Raw genomic sequence first — 19,605 nt, forward strand, 5'->3', positions numbered from 1 at the left:
AAAGAGCAGGAGCAGTGGTCCTGGGGACGTGGGGTGCCGGCCGCTCCCTCCTCCCCAGAGCCCACGGGATGAGAGGCTTTGAAGAATGAACGTGGGGTAGTGCCTGTACTAGGTGGAGGCATGTACGTCCTCGCCCTAGGATTCTGAAAGAACGTGTCAGGGATGGGAAATGATAGGTGATGAAGTTTGCATAGGGGCACGGCGGACAGACGATTCCGACCAAACCGCCGACCTTAGCGAGGCTCTGCCACGAGCCCGGAGCTCAGACAGCGGACGCAGGGCGGGGACCCTGGGGCAGCTCTCGCTGACTAACTGGGCCGTGCACTTGGAGCCGCTGAGGGGGCTCCTCACACACTCCCACCCCCACTTGTGCTCGAGCTGGCCCGTGAAAGCAATACTTTTTGTCCTCAGACAGAGAGGGACCACTCCCCAGAGAGGCAGCGGTCCCCAGGAGGCCCGGCCGTCCGCGCCAGGACGAAAGCCCCCGCCTGTCCGCAGGTCCCGCTGTGGCCCGCAGCCGCCGAGGTGGACCAAGAGTCAGAGCCGACCGCCGCGGGCCGCGCCCCGAGACTCACGTGGCAGAATATCAGACCACGCGAAGAGAAACGGCCTCCCAGAAGAGACGGGCCAACCTTTAGGGAAAAAAAATACAAAGAAAGAAATTCGTGAAAAAGTCATAGGAAAATAGGAGAGTTTAAAATAATTTTCACAGGCAGTCTTCCAGGCATTTAATAAATGTCATCTGAGGGCCACACGGTGCTTCTCTGGACTGGGCACCGGGACATGGGAGCAGAGGGGTGGACACGTCATGTCCTCGTGTGAGAGACGAGGAGAGAGCAGGGAAGATAAAGGCTCATCAAGTTGAGAGCTCTGAGACCGTGAGGACGGAGCTGATGATTTGGAGTGGAAGGGCAAAGAGGTGGCAGTGAGCCCTGAGGGTGCTGAGAAGCCAGCAGAGGGAACAGCACGTGGGAACAGAAAGGATGTGTGGTGCGTGCTGTGCGTGTTCCCTGGGAGGGAAGCCGTGGCCGCTGGACCCACCTGCGCGTGCATCTGCCTCTCCCGGTCACCTTCCTCCGTCGGCTGTGCAGAGGGCCCCGCCCGAGGAGGACCCTGGCCGGGAGCACTGGACAAGGAGTTTACTCTGCGTGGAACCCAGGGACATCCGTGGGCTCTGGCCACACAGCCCGTGTGTGGCTGCGAGGGGTGCTGTTGCTCCCAGGTGCGTCAGGCAGCGTGTCTCCTGGCTTCGTCAGGTGCCTCCAAGGAAGGGATTACCTCACTCAACAGGAGTCGTGGATGCAGCTGACAGGCCGTGCCCAGGATTGCACAGCTAATGGAGACCCAAACCCAGCACTGTCTGCACGTGCACAGGGGCGGGTGCTGGATGGCGGCCCGCCGTGAGCCAGCGTGAACTCTCAGGTCCACTCCCAGCACTGAGAGTGTGGTGGGTGCTCGTGCATTCACCCGGGTGCATGGGCGATGGGTACAGTGTGCCCTCAGTCTTATGAGCTGCACTACAGCCCCCACACAGGCACTGCTTTGTTGGAGCCCCATGAAGACCTGTGAGATGAGAAGACGGGGGTTCAGAAAGGCTCCCTGGCCGGCCCTTGGCCACAGACTTGGGAAATGAAAAGCAGGGATAGGAATCCGGTTTCTCTGACCTTTGACTTGTGCTCCTTGACCCCCAGTACACTTAAACCCTGGGCTGTGGTGTGTGTGTGTGTGTGTGTGTGGCTGTCCGGCATCTGCAAGTGCCTGGGGAGGGCAGAGTGCGGTACAGCCGGACGCTGAGGGCCTTTGCCCCCACGGCATTGGCCACGGGGATGTCGTCTGCTCTTCACCTCTTCATTTTCCTTGTTTCTTCCCAGGGGGAGCGCGGCCTGGACGGACTCCCCGGGAAGCCCGGGGAGACTGGAGAGCAGGTAGGTGGGCGTTGGCACGAATGGGCGGGCTGCTTTTTGTTGGAGGACAGGGTCGGCAGGCGTCCGACGCAGAGCTCCACGGGGCCGGGGGTGGGGGGCCTCGGGCGCGGTTCTGCGCAGCCGGACGCTCCAGCAAGCCTCGCGACCAGCCCTGGCTTAGGGGTCGCACGTGGGCTCCTGCAACGCCGGCGCGGAGGGATCGCTGAGAAGCCGGCACTTTTAATCCATCCCAACCTCAGTGACAGGACGCGCATTCAGGGAGGTCAAGGTCTCACGGGTGACGCTCACGTGTTCAAAGGGACGTATCCATTGCAGTCAGGCCCACGAGAGGCAAAGATTACACACCGCCCTAGTGCTCACTGGTGAGGAGCGCGTTGACTAGATCAGCGTGTCTAGACACGGGATGCTCTGGAGATGTGGAGATGACGAGACTCCTGCCGAGCTGGGGCGGACGTTCTGTAAGATGTATCGCTGGGAGGGGGGAGGTGTAGTGTGGTGTGGGAAGTGCATGGACAGTGTGGGCCGTCCTGGGCTGGACGGTCATGAAACGGATAACTTGCTCTCCTGCTTGTCCCTCAAGTGGTCCCTCGGTGGCTGGCAGGTGGGGTTGGAAGGAAATGTTCATGCATTTACACTATGAACCATGTGAATGGATTGTCTAAAAAGTAACTCCATTTAAATATTTAAATGGTTCAATGGTTTAAACTAAATAAAAACTAAAATCATACATCTGCTTGAAGAGAATTACAAATATACTAATTTGTTTAGTAGACTTAAATGCATCAACATTATCAGTCAGTAATAAGTTTATGTTACTAGTTTACAGATAAAATAATTAGGCCTGACCTGTGATGGCGCAGTGGATAAAGTATCAACCTGGAATGCTGAGGTCGCCAGTTCAAACCCTGGGCTTGCCTGGTCAAAGCTCACGTGGGAGTTGATGCTTCCTGCTCCTCCCCCTTTCTCTCCCTCTCTTTCTCTTTCCTCTCTCTTTAAAACTGAATAAATAAAATCTAAAAAGAAATAATAAAATAGATAAAATAATTAACTACATAAGTTAATATATTTGGTATATAAATTTATAATTAATTTCAATATATTATATTAATAGAAATGAAATTGTAGTTAATCTCATCACCCGGAAGTAATGTCTTACTTTGAATTTATTGTTGCTTAACAAATTGAAATCATATCTTGCCCACTTCTCTTAGCATTATGTCATAAATAAACATGTAACCATTTTATAAATTTTATTTATTTTTTTAATTTTTCTTAAGTGAGAAGCAGGGAGGCAGAGAGACAGAGTCCTGCATGCTCCCTGACATGGAGCCACCCAGCCAGCCCCCTACCAGGCGATGCTCTGCCAATTTGGGGCTGTTGCTCCGCTGGTCAGCAACCAGGCTATTTTAGTGCCTGAGGCAAGGCCATGGAGCCATGCTCTGCACCTGGGACCAACTTGCTCCAACCATTCAAGCCATAGCTGCGGGAGGGGAAGAGAGAGAGTGAGAGAGAAGGGGGGAGGGGGAGGGTTGGAGAAGCAGATGGTCACTTCTTTTGTGTGCCCTGACCAGGAATTGAACCCAGGATGTCCATACTCTGGGCCGATGCTCTATCACTGAGCCAACTGGCCAGGGCCATGACCATTTCCTTAAACGTTCACCAAGGCCATGACTCAGTGGCCGCTTAGTACTCTGTGGTGTGGTGAGCTGTCACGTATTTGTTGTTGTTGCTGATGAGCGTCCAGTGTGCCGGCCTCTGTGCTGGGCTGGGTCTTAGCTCCACACGTACCTGGGTGGCGGTGGCCACGGAAGCAAAGGCCCCGCCCCACGGGAGGGTGGCGACAGCAGTAAACTGACAGATAAAATGCGAGGCACGGAAGCCCCAGAGGAGGGTCTGAGGAAGCAGGGACAGTGAGCGTCCTGGGGGGTCCGCTCCACTGTGGGGCATGCAGGCTCTGTTCTGAAGCTCGCTACTGACGGGGTAAAGGAGGTGAGAGGGCGCCTCCAGTCACCCCGCTGGGGGAATCCCTACAAAAGCTCTCGTCCAGGGGGACGGATGCTGAGTGTGTGACTGTCTCCCAGGTTCTTCCTCGTGGCTGTCTGTGGGGGCGGGGGGGGCTCCCGGGCCCTCCTCATTCCCGCTCCGGAAGGCACTGACCCTCCCCCACCCCGCCCCGCCCACCATACTCCCGCAGCCTGTGCCCAAAGCCGGGCTGGGTTGCTGGCCTCCGGCCTCTCTCCAGTTCTCTCTGATTGTCTCTCGTGCCCCCCGGGAAACGCCCTCTGCTGGCTCAGCATGTGTTTTCCACGCTGCGGCCCCAGCGTGGGTCCGGGGGGCACCCCACGAGGTGTTAGTTCGGGAGGAACTTTCTGGCAGTAAGCTCGGTCCGGGAAGTCTGGCCTGAGGGCACCCGTGTCTTCTGGGGCCAGAGCGTCCCCTGGACCTCTCTCTTCTCCTCACGGCCGCTGACTGTCCGCCTCTCCTCCTCTCCTAGGGAAGACCTGGCCCTCCCGGCGTGGCCGGGCCCCGCGGAGAGAAGGTAAGGCGGGCACCGGGCTGGGAGGTGGCGCTGGGCTCTGGACAGGCAGGAGGGTGAGCAGCGGTCTGAGCAAGTCAGGGCCCGGGGGACTTGCGGGGCGGGCGGTGGGGGCCAGGTGGAGTTCTGGGAGCAAAGCACAGGAGCTCAGCTAGCAAGTAATTTCTGGTGATGGTATTTCATTTTTTTCTACTTTAAGGTATAAACGTTTCTTTAATAAACTCCTAGTATATCATATTCAGACATAGTGAAAAATTATGTTACTTAAATTGCTTTTGGACTAAGGCAGGCCAGGAATACATTTTAAACGTCTTACAAGTTCTTTTCCTTTTCCTCTCTCCTCTGCAATGTTTACAAAGTATGGTTTTTTTTTTTTGTTCTTTGTTGATTATTTTTGTTTGTTTGTTTTACCGGGTCTTTCATAAACAGTAGAGTGTCTCTTGTCATTCCGGTCACCTATTTTCGAACGTTTTCCTAGCCAGCCTCCACTCCGCCAGGGTCCTCCTCAGCCTCTCTGTGTCTCAGCCGAACACCCCACGTGTAGGAAGTCCTGGCAGATCGTGAGGTGCTGTGAGGAGGGATGCGATGACAGAGACTTACCGAGCAGCTGGGGGACAGGGGGCGGGACTGGGACAGGGTGGTGTGAACCGGATCACAGCGGGAGGGTGATGCGGTACAGCTGGCGCGCCTGAGCACAGGGCTCTGGGACAGGCCCCTGGGGGGACGTCCGACATTCCGACAGGGCTGGAGACCGGCCGGGGCGGGGGCAGGGTGGGCAGGGGGGCAGCTGCACTGAGACGGGAGCGACCAGAGGTGCGTCCCCTCCGTCAGTGTCACTGAGCTCAGGTGGAGGTCACAGCCGACGGACGGACGAGACGGGTTCCCGGCAGACGCTGAGCTGAGCGCACAGGGGGAGAGCTGAGCGCACAGGCGGAGAGCTGAGCGCACAGGGGGAGAGCTGAGCACACGGGGAGAGCTGAGCGCACAGGGGGAGAGCTGAGCGCACAGGGGGAGAGCTGAGCGCACAGGCGGAGAGCTGAGCGCACAGGGGGAGAGCTGAGCGCACAGGCGGAGAGCTGAGCGCACAGGCGGAGAGCTGAGCGCACAGGGGGAGAGCTGAGCGCACAGGGGGAGAGCTGAGCGCACAGGCGGAGAGCTGAGCGCACAGGGGGAGAGCTGAGCGCACAGGCGGAGAGCTGAGCGCACAGGGGGAGAGCTGAGCACACAGGGGGAGAGCTGAGCGCACAGGGGGAGAGCTGAGCGCACAGGCGGAGAGCGGCCGCTCTGACTCGGGGCGGACGGGGTCATGTGATAGATACATAACCGACCTGCGGGCGGCGGGGGCTTCGGTGGGGCCCGCGGGCCGGGGAATGTTGTCTGCCAAACCCACTCGCCGGGGCTGCCGTGCGAGCTGAGTTAATTATTTTCTCTCCGTCTCAGTATTTTTAGAGTTGAGCATTTCACCTTGCTGTGTTACCCCGATGTCAGGGTTTTAGAATCTTCTCGCAGTGCCTTGACAAGATGCTAACTCCTCAATATAAGTAGGAAGGGAGGATCCTTGAAGTTTGGATCTGGTGACGACTCGTTCCTGCTACTGTGTGTGTGTGTGCACGTGTGCGTGTGTGTGCGTGTGCATGTGTGTGTGCACGTGTGTGAGAGAGAAGAGAGAGATCGATTATTATAAATTCTACACTTCCACCTCATTTATATGTTTTTTTTTTGTTCCTCCTGTTTGGGAAGCAGCTGAGTGATCACTGGTTACTACGACGAATGCAGTAGAAGTGAGCAGACAAGGTCAGGGTCATGGCAGGGTCTGGGGCACTGAGTGGGACACTCGAGAGACCAGCGATGCTCGGGTGACAAGTGCCTCTCAGCTCGTTCTGAGAGGACACCATGGAGACGAACCTTGGCTGGTTTACCATGTGAGAAAGTCCCCGGAATCACAGAGCTGGTCTTTCCAAACCCCGCCTCACTTTGCAGAGGAGAGCACGAGGCCCAGAAAAGTAGGGTGTCTCATTCAACGCTAAAGTCTATTAAAAACATCATTCGCTGAGATTTGAGAAAAACGTCTGAGGCTACGGAAAGAGAGATAATTTCTCCAAGTCTTGGGCCATGGTGGGGACACCGGGGTTGTGACCGTGTCAGTTTCGGTACCAGAGAAAGCATGTTCTGTGCGTGTGCTAGAACCCCAGTGCAGTGAAGGGTGACAGGCGTGCGTGTGCTAGAACCCCAGTGCAGCGAAGGGTGACAGGCGTGCGTGTGCTAGAACCTCAATGCAGCGAAGGGTGACAGGCGTGCGTGTGCTAGAACCCCAGTGCAGCAAAGGGTGACAGGCGTGCGTGTGCTAGAACCCCAGTGCAGCGAAGGGTGACAGGCGTGCGTGTGCTAGAACCTCAATGCAGCGAAGGGTGACAGGCGTGCGTGTGCTAGAACCCCAGTGCAGCAAAGGGTGACAGGCGTGCGTGTGCTAGAACCCCGGTGCAGCGAAGGGTGACAGGCGCGCGTGTGCTAGAACCCCGGTGCAGTGAAGGGTGACAGGCGTGCGTGTGCTAGAACCCCGGTGCAGCGAAGGGTGACAGGCGTGCGTGTGCTAGAACCCCGGTGCAGCGAAGGGTGACAGGCGTGCGTGTGCTAGAACCCCGGTGCAGCGAAGGGTGACAGGCGTGCGTGTGCTAGAACCCCACTACAGCGAAGGGTGACAGGCGTGCGTGTGCTAGAACCCCAGTGCAGCGAAGGGTGACAGGCGTGCGTGTGCTAGAACCCCGGTGCAGCGAAGGGTGACAGGCGTGTGTGTGCTAGAACCCCGGTGCAGCGAAGGGTGACAGGCGTGCGTGTGCTAGAACCCCACTACAGCGAAGGGTGACAGGCGTGCGTGTGCTAGAACCCCACTGCAGCGAAGGGTGACAGGCGTGCGTGTGCTAGAACCCCACTGCAGCGAAGGGTGGCAGGCGTGCGTGTGCTAGAACCCCAGTGCAGTGAAGGGTGACAGGCGTGCGTGTGCTAGAACCCCAATGCAGTGAAGGGTGACAGGCGTGCGTGTGCTAGAACCCCAGTGCAGTGAAGGGTGACAGGCGTGCGTGTGCTAGAACCCCAATGCAGTGAAGGGTGACAGGCGTGCGTGTGCTAGAACCCCAGAGCAGTGAAGGGTGACAGGCGTGCGTGTGCTAGAACCCCAGTGCAGTGAAGGGTGACAGGCGTGCCTTGAGCCACACTCATTCTTACCCCTCGGTTTTCTTATTTCTTCGGCGACTCATTCATTGCCGGCGTAGGCGACAGTAGGATCTGAATGTTTCCCATGTCCCCTGCACTAGCCTCTAGGGAAAATGAAAAGTTATGTCCCCAAGCCATATGTGGGGACATTGGCTACAGGTTGTGTCCTTGTCTTAGCCATAGGGCAACAGAGTAATAGCAGTGGAGTTTTCTGCGGCCACCGTTGACAGATAGACCCTAGGTAGAACCAGGACTTGATTCACACCCCGAGAAGTCTGATCCAGACATGGTCATCTCCGCCCGGTACCCCAGTGGTCATGGAGGAGGGGACAACATGAGTCTTATTCCTCATTACTTGTTGAGCTGGATGAGGACTGTCTCGCCATCTGTCTTAGTTATTTATCCGATAACTGTTTATTGGATGCTGACCGTGCGCTGAACCCTGGACTTGGCAGAGGGAACGCACCCTAAGGTGCGCTCACTGCGCTCGGCGCATCTGACACAGCGCTGGTGTTAGCCGGCGCTCGTCAAATAGATGGACAAGGGCTGCTTTGAGCAGAGAATGGTTACAAAAGCACCAGCCAGACCTGGCACTGGACCGGATGTAGCAGAAGGGAAGTCCCATCTCCTCCCTTAGAAAGCTGGAGTGTGTCGCAGGAGGAGTGGACCGGGCGTGGCAGCCCCACGTGCGGTGGGGTGCAGAGGAGGACGGGGTCTCGTGGACCCGCATGAACGTGCAAGGCCCTCAGAGGAGGGGGGGATAGTGGGGGGAAAGAGGCTACGCACACTCTGTTGAAATGCTCGTCGTTTCTCCGCAGGGGGACGCGGGGCCGGCTGGACCACCGGGCGTGCCGGGCTCTGTGGTAAGTGGGGCGGTCCCCCGTGGCTGGGACCTGGGACCCTGAGCTTGTAGGATGGCGTGCTGGGAAGGGTCCCTGCCTCTGGGGCCGGCTGGACCACCTGGCGTGCCGGGCTCCGTGGTAAGTGGGGCGGTCCCCCGTGGCTGGGACCTGGGACCCTGAGCTTGTAGGATGGCGTGCTGGGAAGGGTCCCTGCCTCTGGGGACGAGGCGGACTCCTGGGAGAGCACAGGCCAGGCTTGGGCTTGCACCACGGAGAGCGGGGTCCAGCCCAGAGCCGTCGGGCCCCCCTGCGTTCCCGCACGCCCGGCGCACACCCTCCCTGGAGCCCGGGGAGCTTGAGTCTGGAGAAAATGCCACCTCCTTTGCTGACGCTGGTTTGTCCCTCAGGTGCAGAGAGAGGGCCTGAAGGGTGAGCAGGTAAGGCGAATGTGGACCCCCCACCCCCCCGTCGCGGGCTTTAGGTCGTAGCAGGAACAGAAGGGCCGTAGCCATGGGGTCGAAACTGCGTGCGCTCAGAGGGGCCTCACAGGGATGTGTCAGGGGGCTTCCTACCAGGGCACAGGCCCACCCTGCACCTCGGGATCCCTGTCGGGGACTTGGGAAGTGAGCTGAGTCAGCGAAGGGCCGTGGGTGGTGGTGGCCCTGTCAGACGGAAGGGGAGTCATGGCTAATGCTTGTGTGGCTTGTGTTGCCAGGGGGCTCCAGGACCACGGGGTCACCAGGGCCCACCCGGGCCCCCAGGAGCTCCGGTGAGTCGCCCCGCCCCAGCCCTCGGTCTGCTCTGAGCACCTGTGGGTCTGAGCAGAAGTTGTCCTCATTACCGGGCACCGCGTTATTCCGGAAGCTCGTGACGTCACCCTGAGTGGGAGGTGGTGCCACCGTCTTGCACAGGAGCAGGCTGAGCCTTGAAGAGGGAGGGGACTGGCCACAGACCAGGCCGTCCCCAGGGGTCGGAAGCCTGGGCAGCCTGCCCTCAGAGCCCCCAGCCCCCAGCCAGCCGCGGTGGGGGTTCTGGAGTTCACGCCGGTGGTTTAGTTTCCCTCCGATAAAGTGGAATAAAAGTACTGGCCACTCCACTGCCAGCTGAGTCACATTCAGGGCACGCTGGCCTCAGGCGTCTGATCCATACGGACTTTGTGGTGCTTGGAGCACCTCAGCCTTTGGTCTCTCCCCTTACTAAACATTTAATGCTGTGCACGTAACCATTCGAGGAGAGGCCACTCGCAGGGACTCTGACCATTCTGTGCTGTGAGCTCAGATCCTCGGGGTAAGTAATAAGAACACAGCCATTCCACAGACCGGTGACTGTACCGTGTCCCATCTGGCCACGTGCTGCTGGCTCTTCCATGTGATATTTCATTGCAGGAAATAAGGCAATTTTTATTTTGAAATGTCTGTAAATCATGTTTATCTTACCCCAACGAGGTCCGTCCCTCATTAGCATAAACGTGCGTGGCTTCCCTGGGATAAAACTGGAAGAAAGTTAGAAGAGGTTTAATTCCAGTACAATCATGACATCTTCCTATCAAAGGGTACCAGTCAGAAAGGCTGCGCTCTGTTGCTACAGTCTTGGACGTCTTGCTTAACCTCCCGAGGGGTCCGTGTCCAGCGCTCTCCACCACTGTTACCACTGTTAGGGGGTTTCAAGTAGGCAACGCAGTACCTTCTCAATACTTGTCTCTCTCTGCATACGGACGTCAGACCCATCACCGGCCAGCACTGCCTGTCTACACTCCGGTCTATTTTGACCTGCAGACATATGCATAGTAAGCCTGCCAGGGTGAAGGTGTTTTGTTCTTCTTCTCCCAACGAAGACATTGGGGCAGAGATACGGAGCGGCTTGCAGCCACGCAGCTATGGGGAAGCCGCACAGAGCTGTGAGCCCAGACCTGTCTGTCTGTCCCACTCTCTCTTCATCGCCGAGTGCCCAGTGCGCGGGCACTTCCTCTGAGACGCAGCAGGGGACTGTGGTCCCCCCCTGGCTCCCACGGGCACCTCCTCTGAGATGCAGCAGGGAACTGTGGTCCCCCCCGGCTCCCGCGGGCACTTCCTCTGAGATGCAGCAGGGAACTGTGGTCCCCCCTGCTCCCACGGGCACCTCCTCTGAGATGCAGCAGGGAACTGTGGTCCCCCCCTGGCTCCCACGGGCACCTCCTCTGAGATGCAGCAGGGAACTGTGGTCCCCTGGCTCCCGCGGGCACTTCCTCTGAGATGCAGCAAGGGAACTGTGGTTTCCCTGGGCACTTCCTCTGAGATGCAGCAAGGGAACTGTGGTCCCTCCTGGCTCCTGCGGGCACTTCCCCTGAGATGCAGCAGGGAACTGTGGTCCCCCTGGGCACTTCCTCTGAGATGCAGCAGGGAACTGTGGTCCCCTGGCTCCCGCGGGCACTTCCTCTGAGATGCAGCAGGGAACTGTGGTCCCCCCAGGCACTTCCTCTGAGATGCATCAGGGGACTGTGGTCCCCCCCGGCTCCCGCGGGCACTTCCTCTGAGATGCAGCAGGGAACTGTGGTCCCTCCTGGCTCCCGCTGGGGAATAAGAAGCCCATAGTGCAGCGGTTCTCAACCTGTGGGTCACGACCCCGGCGGGGTCGCCTAAAGCCATCGGAAAATATATAATGCATATCAGGTATTTACATTCCAAATCATAACTGTAGCAAAATTACAGTTAGGAAGTAGCCACCAAAATTATTTTTTGGTTCGGGGTCACCGCAACATGAGGAACTGTATTGCGGGGTCACGGCATTAGAAAGGTTGAGAACCACTGCCTTAGTGGTTAGTTAGCTCAGCGTAACTGCAGGCGGCCTTCCTCCCTCTCACTCTGGGATCTGGATCTAATAGTAGCTAGTCCTCCTAGTGTTCGCAGATTTCGTAATGATAAATGACGGAGGGAGAAAACAAACTCCAAACGTCTGTGGCTCCCTACTCTTTATATCAAGTAAAATCTTGAGCCCGGGGATACAGGGATGGCAACCCAGGGACCGATCTCCGAGTTGAGGGGAGGGGATAGGAGAGGAGTCCCTGCGAGCACACCTTGCACAGCCCCGGGTGACGCGTGGGCATTGTCTCTACGGGTTACTCCTACGCGGCAAGGACAGGGCCCCAAACCTTCAGCACCTTCAAACCCAGCACCCCAACTCTGCAGCCGAGTGGAGCCGCCCGGGGTCCTGAAGCAGTCCTCTAGGCTAGACGCTCTCGATAGGATGGATTTAGGACAATAATACATGGTGTTGGTAGATGAAATTCCCTTGGAAGGAGTTAAAAATCAAACAAAAAAACAACAGCCTGTTGTAAAGTCCTATTTAAAGGGGGACCAGCAATGAGGCACCAGGCCTGTAAGATTCTTAAGGCCAAGGCCAATAACAGCTCTGCCATCTCTGAACCCACAGAGTCGATCACATGGTGGGAACTCACACGGGCTTGTAGAGGAGGGGGCCCACAGCAGGTGTCCAGGGGGGACACTGCAGGGGGGCCTGATTGCCCTGTGCTCTCTCAAGGAGCCACATGGCCATGGACGGCGCTCGGCACTGGGGGCCAGGACGTCTGGTTGCATGCTCGGCACCTCTGCCCCGTAGCTCTGAGTCTCTGATGGCATTGCCGGACCTCTCTTGCCCTTCCGGCTTCCTTCTGTACTTGGAAATTGTCACCACCATTATGAGCATCGCCACCGTGATCTCTGATGTCCGTGTGCTTTGAGGGTTCAGTAAGCCAGTGCCCACAGCAGCGCCCTTTGAAACCATGTTTATTGTAAGCCCAGCACCCATACCCACTGTCATTCCCATCCTGTCCGAGTCCCCAGAAGCACCTCACCCAGGACCCTCCCCCACTGTCATTCCCATCCTGTCCGAGTCCCCAGAAGCACCTCACCCAGGACCCTCCCCCACTGTCATTCCCATCCTGTCCGAGTCCCCAGAAGCAGCTCACCCACGACCCGCCCCCACCATGATCATTCCCATCCTGTCCGAGTCCCCAGAAGCACCTCACCCAGGACCCACACCCACTGTCAATCCCATTCTGTCCGAGTCCCCAGAAGCACCTCACACAGCACCCGCCCCCACTGTCATTCCCATCCTGTCCGAGTCCCCAGAAGCACCTCACACAGCACCCGCCCCCACCATGATCATTCCCATCCTGTCCGAGTCCCCAGAAGCACCTCACCCAGGACCCTCCCCCACTGTCATTCCCATCCTGTCCGAGTCCCCAGAAGCAGCTCACACAGGACCCACACCCACTGTCATTCCCATCCTGTCCGAGTCCCCAGAAGCAGCTCACACAGCACCCGCCCCCACCATGATCATTCCCATCCTGTCCGAGTCCCCAGAAGCAGCTCACACAGGACCCACACCCACTGTCATTCCCATCCTGTCCGAGTCCCCAGAAGCAGCTCACACAGGACCCACACCCACTGTCATTCCCATCCTGTCCGAGTCCCCAGAAGCAGCTCACACAGCACCCGCCCCCACCATGATCATTCCCATCCTGTCCGAGTCCCCAGAAGCACCTCACCCAGGACCCGCCCCCACTGTCATTCCCATCCTGTCCGAGTCCCCAGAAGCAGCTCACACAGGACCCGCCCCAAACAGTTGCTCCCCAAACATTCATTCGTTTGAATCGAACTGAGAAGCTGGCTCCGTGAGTTCTGTTGAGAATGGAAGTTGTGGGTGTGTGGTCAGCAATGCCAGCGAGAGGGAAACATCTCCCACGCTCTGAGAGGAAGCGGCAGGCCTCCTGCTGCCTCCGAGGGCTGGAGCTGTCCGGCAGGCGTCCTTTTCCCAAGAGGGGACGGGCTCCAGCGGTTGTATCAGTGTTGCTTGTGTCATGGGGAGGGCCGGGTGGGCAGACCAGGTACAAGGCATTTGCTGCTGCTTAAAGAGCAGTCACTTCTGTGGGGGTCGGGGTGTCTTCCTGTTCTGTGTACCCCGAGCTCAACAGAAAGGAGGTTCAAGCCTGTAATCATTGCTCTTTGTCCATTTGCATATTCATCTCTGTGGTGTTAGTAAGAGACAAGACCTTGGACCTAAATACAGCCACTTAATAGTTATGCAAAATTTGGCAATAGTAGCTATTTGTGTGGTGAAAATAATTATTGGAGATGAGGACATTGGAACTCAGAGAGGGAGTTTCTGGCCAAAATTCACCCAGGACGTTGGTAATAGAGTCCGGCTAACGCTGAGGGCTGCCTTTGCCCGCTCACACTCCGTGCCTTGTTCTCCGTGCCAGCGTCTGGGCATAATTCAGGGGCTGTCTGGAGGTCTGGGTGCCGTGTCAGGGATTTTGTGCCCATTCCTCATGTGGTCCTCCCAGCCACTCGGCAGGTAGGCGTGATGGATCAGCCCCACTCCAGAGATGAGTAACCGAGGTTCAGGGACGCCCAGGGGCCTGTCTGAGGCCGAGACGCGGAGACGTGGTTGGGGGCTGGGGGCGGGATGCGAGGTAGGCCGGCATGGCCTCTTCCTGCACCCGTGTTCCTTGCTTACCTGACACGGTCTTTCCTAGACAACTGTGTTTACTTGTGCAGATCATCCTATTTTGCGTATCACTGCTGGCCCCAATCAGTTTTCAATGAGTGGGGGGAAGAGCAGAGGGTTTAGAACTAAGACACTTGGGTTCCAGAGGCTTCTCCCCCCCCCCAGACTTCTTGCAAAGCACTAACACGAGGCATTAGTGTGTGAGCAGTGTTGTCGACCTCTTGGTGGTGAAATGTACTTAATTAGATCAGACAGGTGCACCTGTTTCAAAGTTTCTGAGATGTGAGGGGATAGGTGTTTCTTCCCACCTTCCAGTTTCCGCATTGAAAGGGGCGGTGTTTTCCTACCCAGTGAGAGTGAGGGCGGAGCAAACCCTGTGGTGTCGGACCTTGCACTTACCATTGTCTCGTGTTTCTCTTCCCCCCCCCTCCCCACAAAGGGTCTGATGGGTCCAGAGGGCAAGGACGGACCTGCTGGCCAGCCAGGTCTCCGGGTAAGTAAGCCGTCTTTCCTTTCTGCTGCCCTGACTCACCCACTCTGCCCCGCCCACCTCCACTGGGGCAGCTCAGGCAGGGGAGATGTTGGCAGCTCGCGCCCTGGAGATGAGTCGATTAAAGGCTTAGACTGAACTCATCAGACGAGGCTCAGGGTCTCCTAGGTGTTCAGCCTGGCGTGGATCCTGGGGAGACGGGTTACGCGTCTGTTGTCTTCCCTGAGCCGTGTACGTGGAGACTCACACCCTGGCAGACTGCAGCCGGGTGCCGAGAGACACGGGCACGGGCCACCTGACCCAGCCTGGAGGCAGCCAGGGCTTCCTGGAAGAGGTGCTGTTTGAGCTCAGTCTTGAGGACAGAATGAGAAGAATTAGTGGGTAAAGCAATGGGAACTGCCAGTAGGCTGTGAACTTCTGTAACCATCCACATGATTACTGAATATCAGAATATCTCGTGGCGATCCAATTAATTTAATTTAGCACCTGTCTTGCTATGCAGCTTGTGCACACCTTACACGTTTAGTGGTAAGCACAGCTCCTGCCACGAGGCGTGTGTTGTAAGGGGTGCTGTGGTTTAAGGGCATGTGCTCTGGGGTCGTGTGATAGAGGGCTGTAGAGGCACACCTGGGTCAGGTGCCCTCCTCCTCAATGTCCCCTCCGCAGACTGGGACTGACTCTGGACACGGTGTCCCCAGTTCTCAGCAGGGTGCCTCCACGCAGAGGTGACTGGGAGAAGAGTCTTTCATCCACGTCGTTATCCAATTGTGTCTTAGTAAGGAGGGGCATACCCCATCTTGCCTGGAGCTTGCTGTCGAGGACTGTACCGCCTTGCCCATGACCTGTTAGCCCCCCCTAAATAAGTGTCCATGTGTTCCCCAGGGATGGCCGTTGTCATCCCCAGAGACACCCTTTGTTCCTGAGCGTGCGACCAGCCACCGTGCAGTGCGGGCATGGCCTGGTCCACCCTTGACACGGGCCAGGGTCCTTGGAGAAATGCACCGAGACAGGGTGTCGCGGGATGAGACGGGCCGACCCAGAGGAGCCACCAGGGGGGAGGGGAGGGGAGGACAGGGAGTAGGTGGCATTACTGAGCTTCCGACTCCCAGGAAAGTGCCCCCTAGCCCCTACCTACCAGTGAAGGGCAGGGGCGCTGAGGGGACACGGCCTCAGATGGTGGCTGCTCAGGGATGGACGTCTCCACAGCCTGGCTTCCTCTTTCTCCCCCGCTGTCCTTCTGCCTTGTCACTCTGTCACTCCGTCAGCGGAGCTCACGTCCTCGGGAGAAGAATGAAAATCCCTGCCTCCTGATGTTTCCGTCTGGCAGGCAGGGCGGGGGATGACCGTAAGATTTAGCACAGAAGTGGACGGTGCTGGGTGCCCCCTGAGAAAGCCACACCTGAGAAGCTTCTTGGGAGGCTGAGGGAGTCGGACAGGCTGAGCTGGGGAAGAAGGAGTGTAACAGTCCACGGGAACAGCTCGGGCCAGGGTCCTGGGGCCAGAGCGTGCCCGGTGTGTTTGAGCCCAGAGACCTGTGGCTGGCGCGGGCGAGGGGCCAGTGGAGGAGGTCAAGTCGGAGAAAGTGGGGGCCAGCTCATGTTGGGCCTTGTGGGCCACAGTGAGGATTGTGCCTTTTCCTGCCCGTGAAATGTGGAGGTAGTGGATGTTTCCAAAAATATTTTATTGTGGACAACTTCAACGTATACAAAAGTGGAGAAAAGAGTGAAATGAACCACCATGGACCCCCCCCCCCAAACCTGTCTCAATACTTATCAAGTCACTGGCCAACTTGTTTAGTTTATACCAGTGCCCGCCTCTCCCCCCACCACGGGGGTGCCCGCCTCTATCCCCACCATGGGAGTGCCCGCCTCTCCCCCCACCATGGGGATGCCTGCCTCTACCCCCCGCTGGGGTGCAGAAGAGGCGTGGCCCGGCTTGCAGACTGAATGCACCTGGGAGGCCACTGTGTTGAGAAGAGACTGCAGGGGAAAGAGACCCATTAGGTGATGACCACAGTGACCAGAAGAGCAAGGGCGGTGGCCCCAAGCATGCCAGAGGCTGGAGGAGCACCCAGCCTGGGCCAGGCAGTGGGGACACTGGAGAAAGGTGGTGCCCATGCCAGGAGGGTCCCAGCACCCGGCGGGGGAGAGGGAGCCGCGTCACCAGGCAGGGAGGTGAGAGGGGCTGCCCGCAGCCCCGCGGGTCCCCTTGTCCTGCTTCCTCTAGTGGATGGACGACGGTGACCAGCCGTGTCTTTGGGGACCCCTGGCCCCTCGGATGTCACTGGCGGTTCCCTGACTCGGGACTTGTTTCTTCCCGTGGGTTTCGCTGGTTCCGTGGCTGCACCAACGGCAGACGGAGCGGAGGCGGGTTTGATGTGAGCTTGGGTTCGGAAGCAGCTTGCCATCCCGGGAGCCCCTGGCGGAGTCAGGGAAACCACGTCAGGGTGGCTTCCGCACACAAAACTCTCTCTCCCTCCCTCACGGTGACCTGCCATCTCGTCCTCGTCGCTTTCAGTGGCAGCGCCGCCCTGCAGAGCTCTGTCATGTCACTGGACACTCTCGGGCTGTGCCAAGGGCAGGGGCGAGGCAACGAGAAGCCCGGGGCCCCGGGAATCGGGAGCTGAGGCTGAAATCCAGGGTGGGCAGAGGCGTGGACGCTCTAGTTTAGAGATTAGCCACGGGCACACAGTGTAATCCCCGGCAAGGTAAATACACTTGGACGAAGCTGGTATTTTTCCACAATGACATCGCGGAGGGGGTCGGGGGGTATCAGGAGTCAGGCCCCCCTGCACCTTCAGGGGAGCGGTGGGAGATGCCGGCGCCCCCTGCTGGCTGGACGATGTTAGGCAGTGGCTGCCAGGCTGGGCTCCCTGCCTGAGAGGAAGGTGGGTGGGGAAGGGGCTCCCCATGTCCTGCAGGTCTGAGCTGGGCACACGCTCAGGGGGCTAAGCACCTTCTGACCCCGAGTGCCCACAGCAGAGCCAGCCTGGCTCAAGGCCACGGAGGCACCTGAACACTCAACAGCTTCCAGGAGGTTGATTTTCTCCCCCCAAAACCCAGCCATGCCCTTGTCACCTACCCGAAATAGACGGCCTCTTCCCGTCCCACCAGCATATTTAATTTAGTTTTCTGAGGCGAACTTGCCTGATGGTGTCCTGACCTGGGGACGCATGTACTTTTGTCTTCTCCATGAGGAAATGCGACCGTGAGGACGCTCTTTACTTTTGTGCCTGCCACACACAGCAGAGGGCCTCACGTGACCAGATGTATAGACATAGTTATGCACACGTGAAGTGTATAAACAATACGTATCAGAGTACACGAATGTGCAACGCATTCACAAGCATCAGACACCATTAGCGTGCAAACATGAGTCACATGTGAGTGCCTCTCCCCGCGCAGCCCACATACATGATCAGGTGGTTGGGGAAGTTCAGGACCAAGAATTGGGCCTCTGGCCACCTGGGTGTTCTGACCTCCAACATGGAATGTCCAGTTTTAAAGAAGAGAACCTTTGTCTTAGTTTTGCTTTGACCTTGGTCTGTGGTGCTGAGTCCCACCTCGGTCAGCCTGGATAGCTTCTTTCCTCTTCTTTGGACAAAAGAGAGAGAGAGAGAGAGAGAGAGAGAGAGGAGAGAGAGAGAAAGGAAAATATTTTAAAGATAATTCTGTATTGTCAGACATTTAAAGTTAATGTAAAATTTGGAATATCAAAGCTATAGGACCATCGTGACGGAGGTGGGGGAGGGTCCCTGAGATTGACCGGGAGAAATTTCATGTCCAGAAAGAGGAAGTCACCTCCCTGGTCATGGCTACTCGGCCTTTGTCACTGCTCCATCCCACAAGCCGGTGACAGTCTCTTCGGTTCCTTTGGTCACTTTCTCCGTCTCTTCCGGTTTCCCGTCTCTCTCTTTAGTTGTTGGGAACTGTTGTGGTCCCTGTCAACCCTGATGCTCCCCTTCTTCCTAAACATAGAGTGGTCCCCGCATGTCTCCTGGTGTGCCTGATTGTGTCCGTTGCTTTGGGGACGTATTTTAAAAGAACACACACACACACACACACACACACACAAACCGGAATCTATCTACACAGGTGTAGAACCAACGGGAGGTAGAAAGGAAGGAAGTGCCTGGATGCTCGACAGGCGTCCAGCCAGGAAATGGAGTGCACTCACGTTTGTCGCTGAAGTCTCACAAGGATCTGATGAGGGGTGACAGCGATAATCCCTTTCTGCAAATGAGAAAACCAAGCCTGGGAGGTGTAAATCAAATTACCCTTGTCGTACAGACTGTAAATGGTGGGGCGAGGATTAACACTCAGCTCGGCCTGGCTCCGGACCCTTCACTGTTTGTGCTTCAGGATGGGGCGTGTGCGTGTGTGTGTGTGTGTGTGTGTGTGTCTACGGAACACCAGCATTCTGAACTGGACCTTAACAAGCCTTGCAGTGGATGCCGTGGAGGGGCTGAGGACCCCTTCACAGGTGACAGTGCCTGCTCCGTGGGATGGGCTGGAACCCCACGGCTTGAATCTCAGGCTGCTGTCCTGGCAGCTGAGGGTCTCAGCTTGCTGGAAGCGTCCGGGCCCATCAGCTCTGACTTCTCGTGGACCCAAGGGGAGGAGCCTTTTGCCAGTGGCAGCGGGGATGAATTTGCTTTCCTTTACAATTTCTAAGACCTCTTCCCTTGCCTTTGCCCGCACGACCAGATGGTAACGGCCTCGTCTGGATCGCAGGCTACTGTTTGATTCATTCCGTGGCGCAGGGCCAGGGTTTATGTGAGGACAGCACCTGGTTTCGGCTCTAACCCGTAGAAAATAATTGTGTTTGACATTTGGAGGCGTGGAGAACAGGAACTGAGCAACAGACCATACGGCACGGATTAGAATCACTTGCACAAGCAATCCTTTTCCCCGTTCCTGGCCCCTCGCACGGCTGTGTTAGTGCGTCCTGGCTGGGGAGGAGTCGCTGTTAGAATTTATAGGCTCCTCTTCTCCTCGGGCAGACAGGCGGCGTTGGAAATATCAGTTCCGCTCAGCATCCTGGCGTTCCGAGTGGCTTGAATTATTTGCCCTCATGATAAATTACAAACACTTACCCAGTTATTGTGTTGGGTAG

General features: G+C 57.4%; 1 protein-coding gene across 1 annotated transcript in view; it reads left to right on the top strand.

Moving 5' to 3' along the window:
- The window catches only part of COL22A1 (collagen type XXII alpha 1 chain), a gene marked incomplete at its 5' end in the record, with an annotated part of 208,790 nt that overhangs the window by 80,854 nt on the left and 108,331 nt on the right, over positions 1-19,605 (top strand). The window contains 6 exons of the mRNA XM_066266381.1: positions 1,872-1,925; positions 4,420-4,464; positions 8,490-8,534; positions 8,921-8,950; positions 9,229-9,282; positions 14,440-14,493. Coding sequence (XP_066122478.1) covers positions 1,872-1,925; positions 4,420-4,464; positions 8,490-8,534; positions 8,921-8,950; positions 9,229-9,282; positions 14,440-14,493 — 282 coding nt within the window. The remainder of the gene's footprint in view (positions 1-1,871; positions 1,926-4,419; positions 4,465-8,489; positions 8,535-8,920; positions 8,951-9,228; positions 9,283-14,439; positions 14,494-19,605) is intronic.

The sequence above is a fragment of the Saccopteryx bilineata genome, chromosome 3 (assembly GCF_036850765.1).
Source record: "Saccopteryx bilineata isolate mSacBil1 chromosome 3, mSacBil1_pri_phased_curated, whole genome shotgun sequence".
Lineage (NCBI taxonomy): Eukaryota > Metazoa > Chordata > Mammalia > Chiroptera > Emballonuridae > Saccopteryx > Saccopteryx bilineata.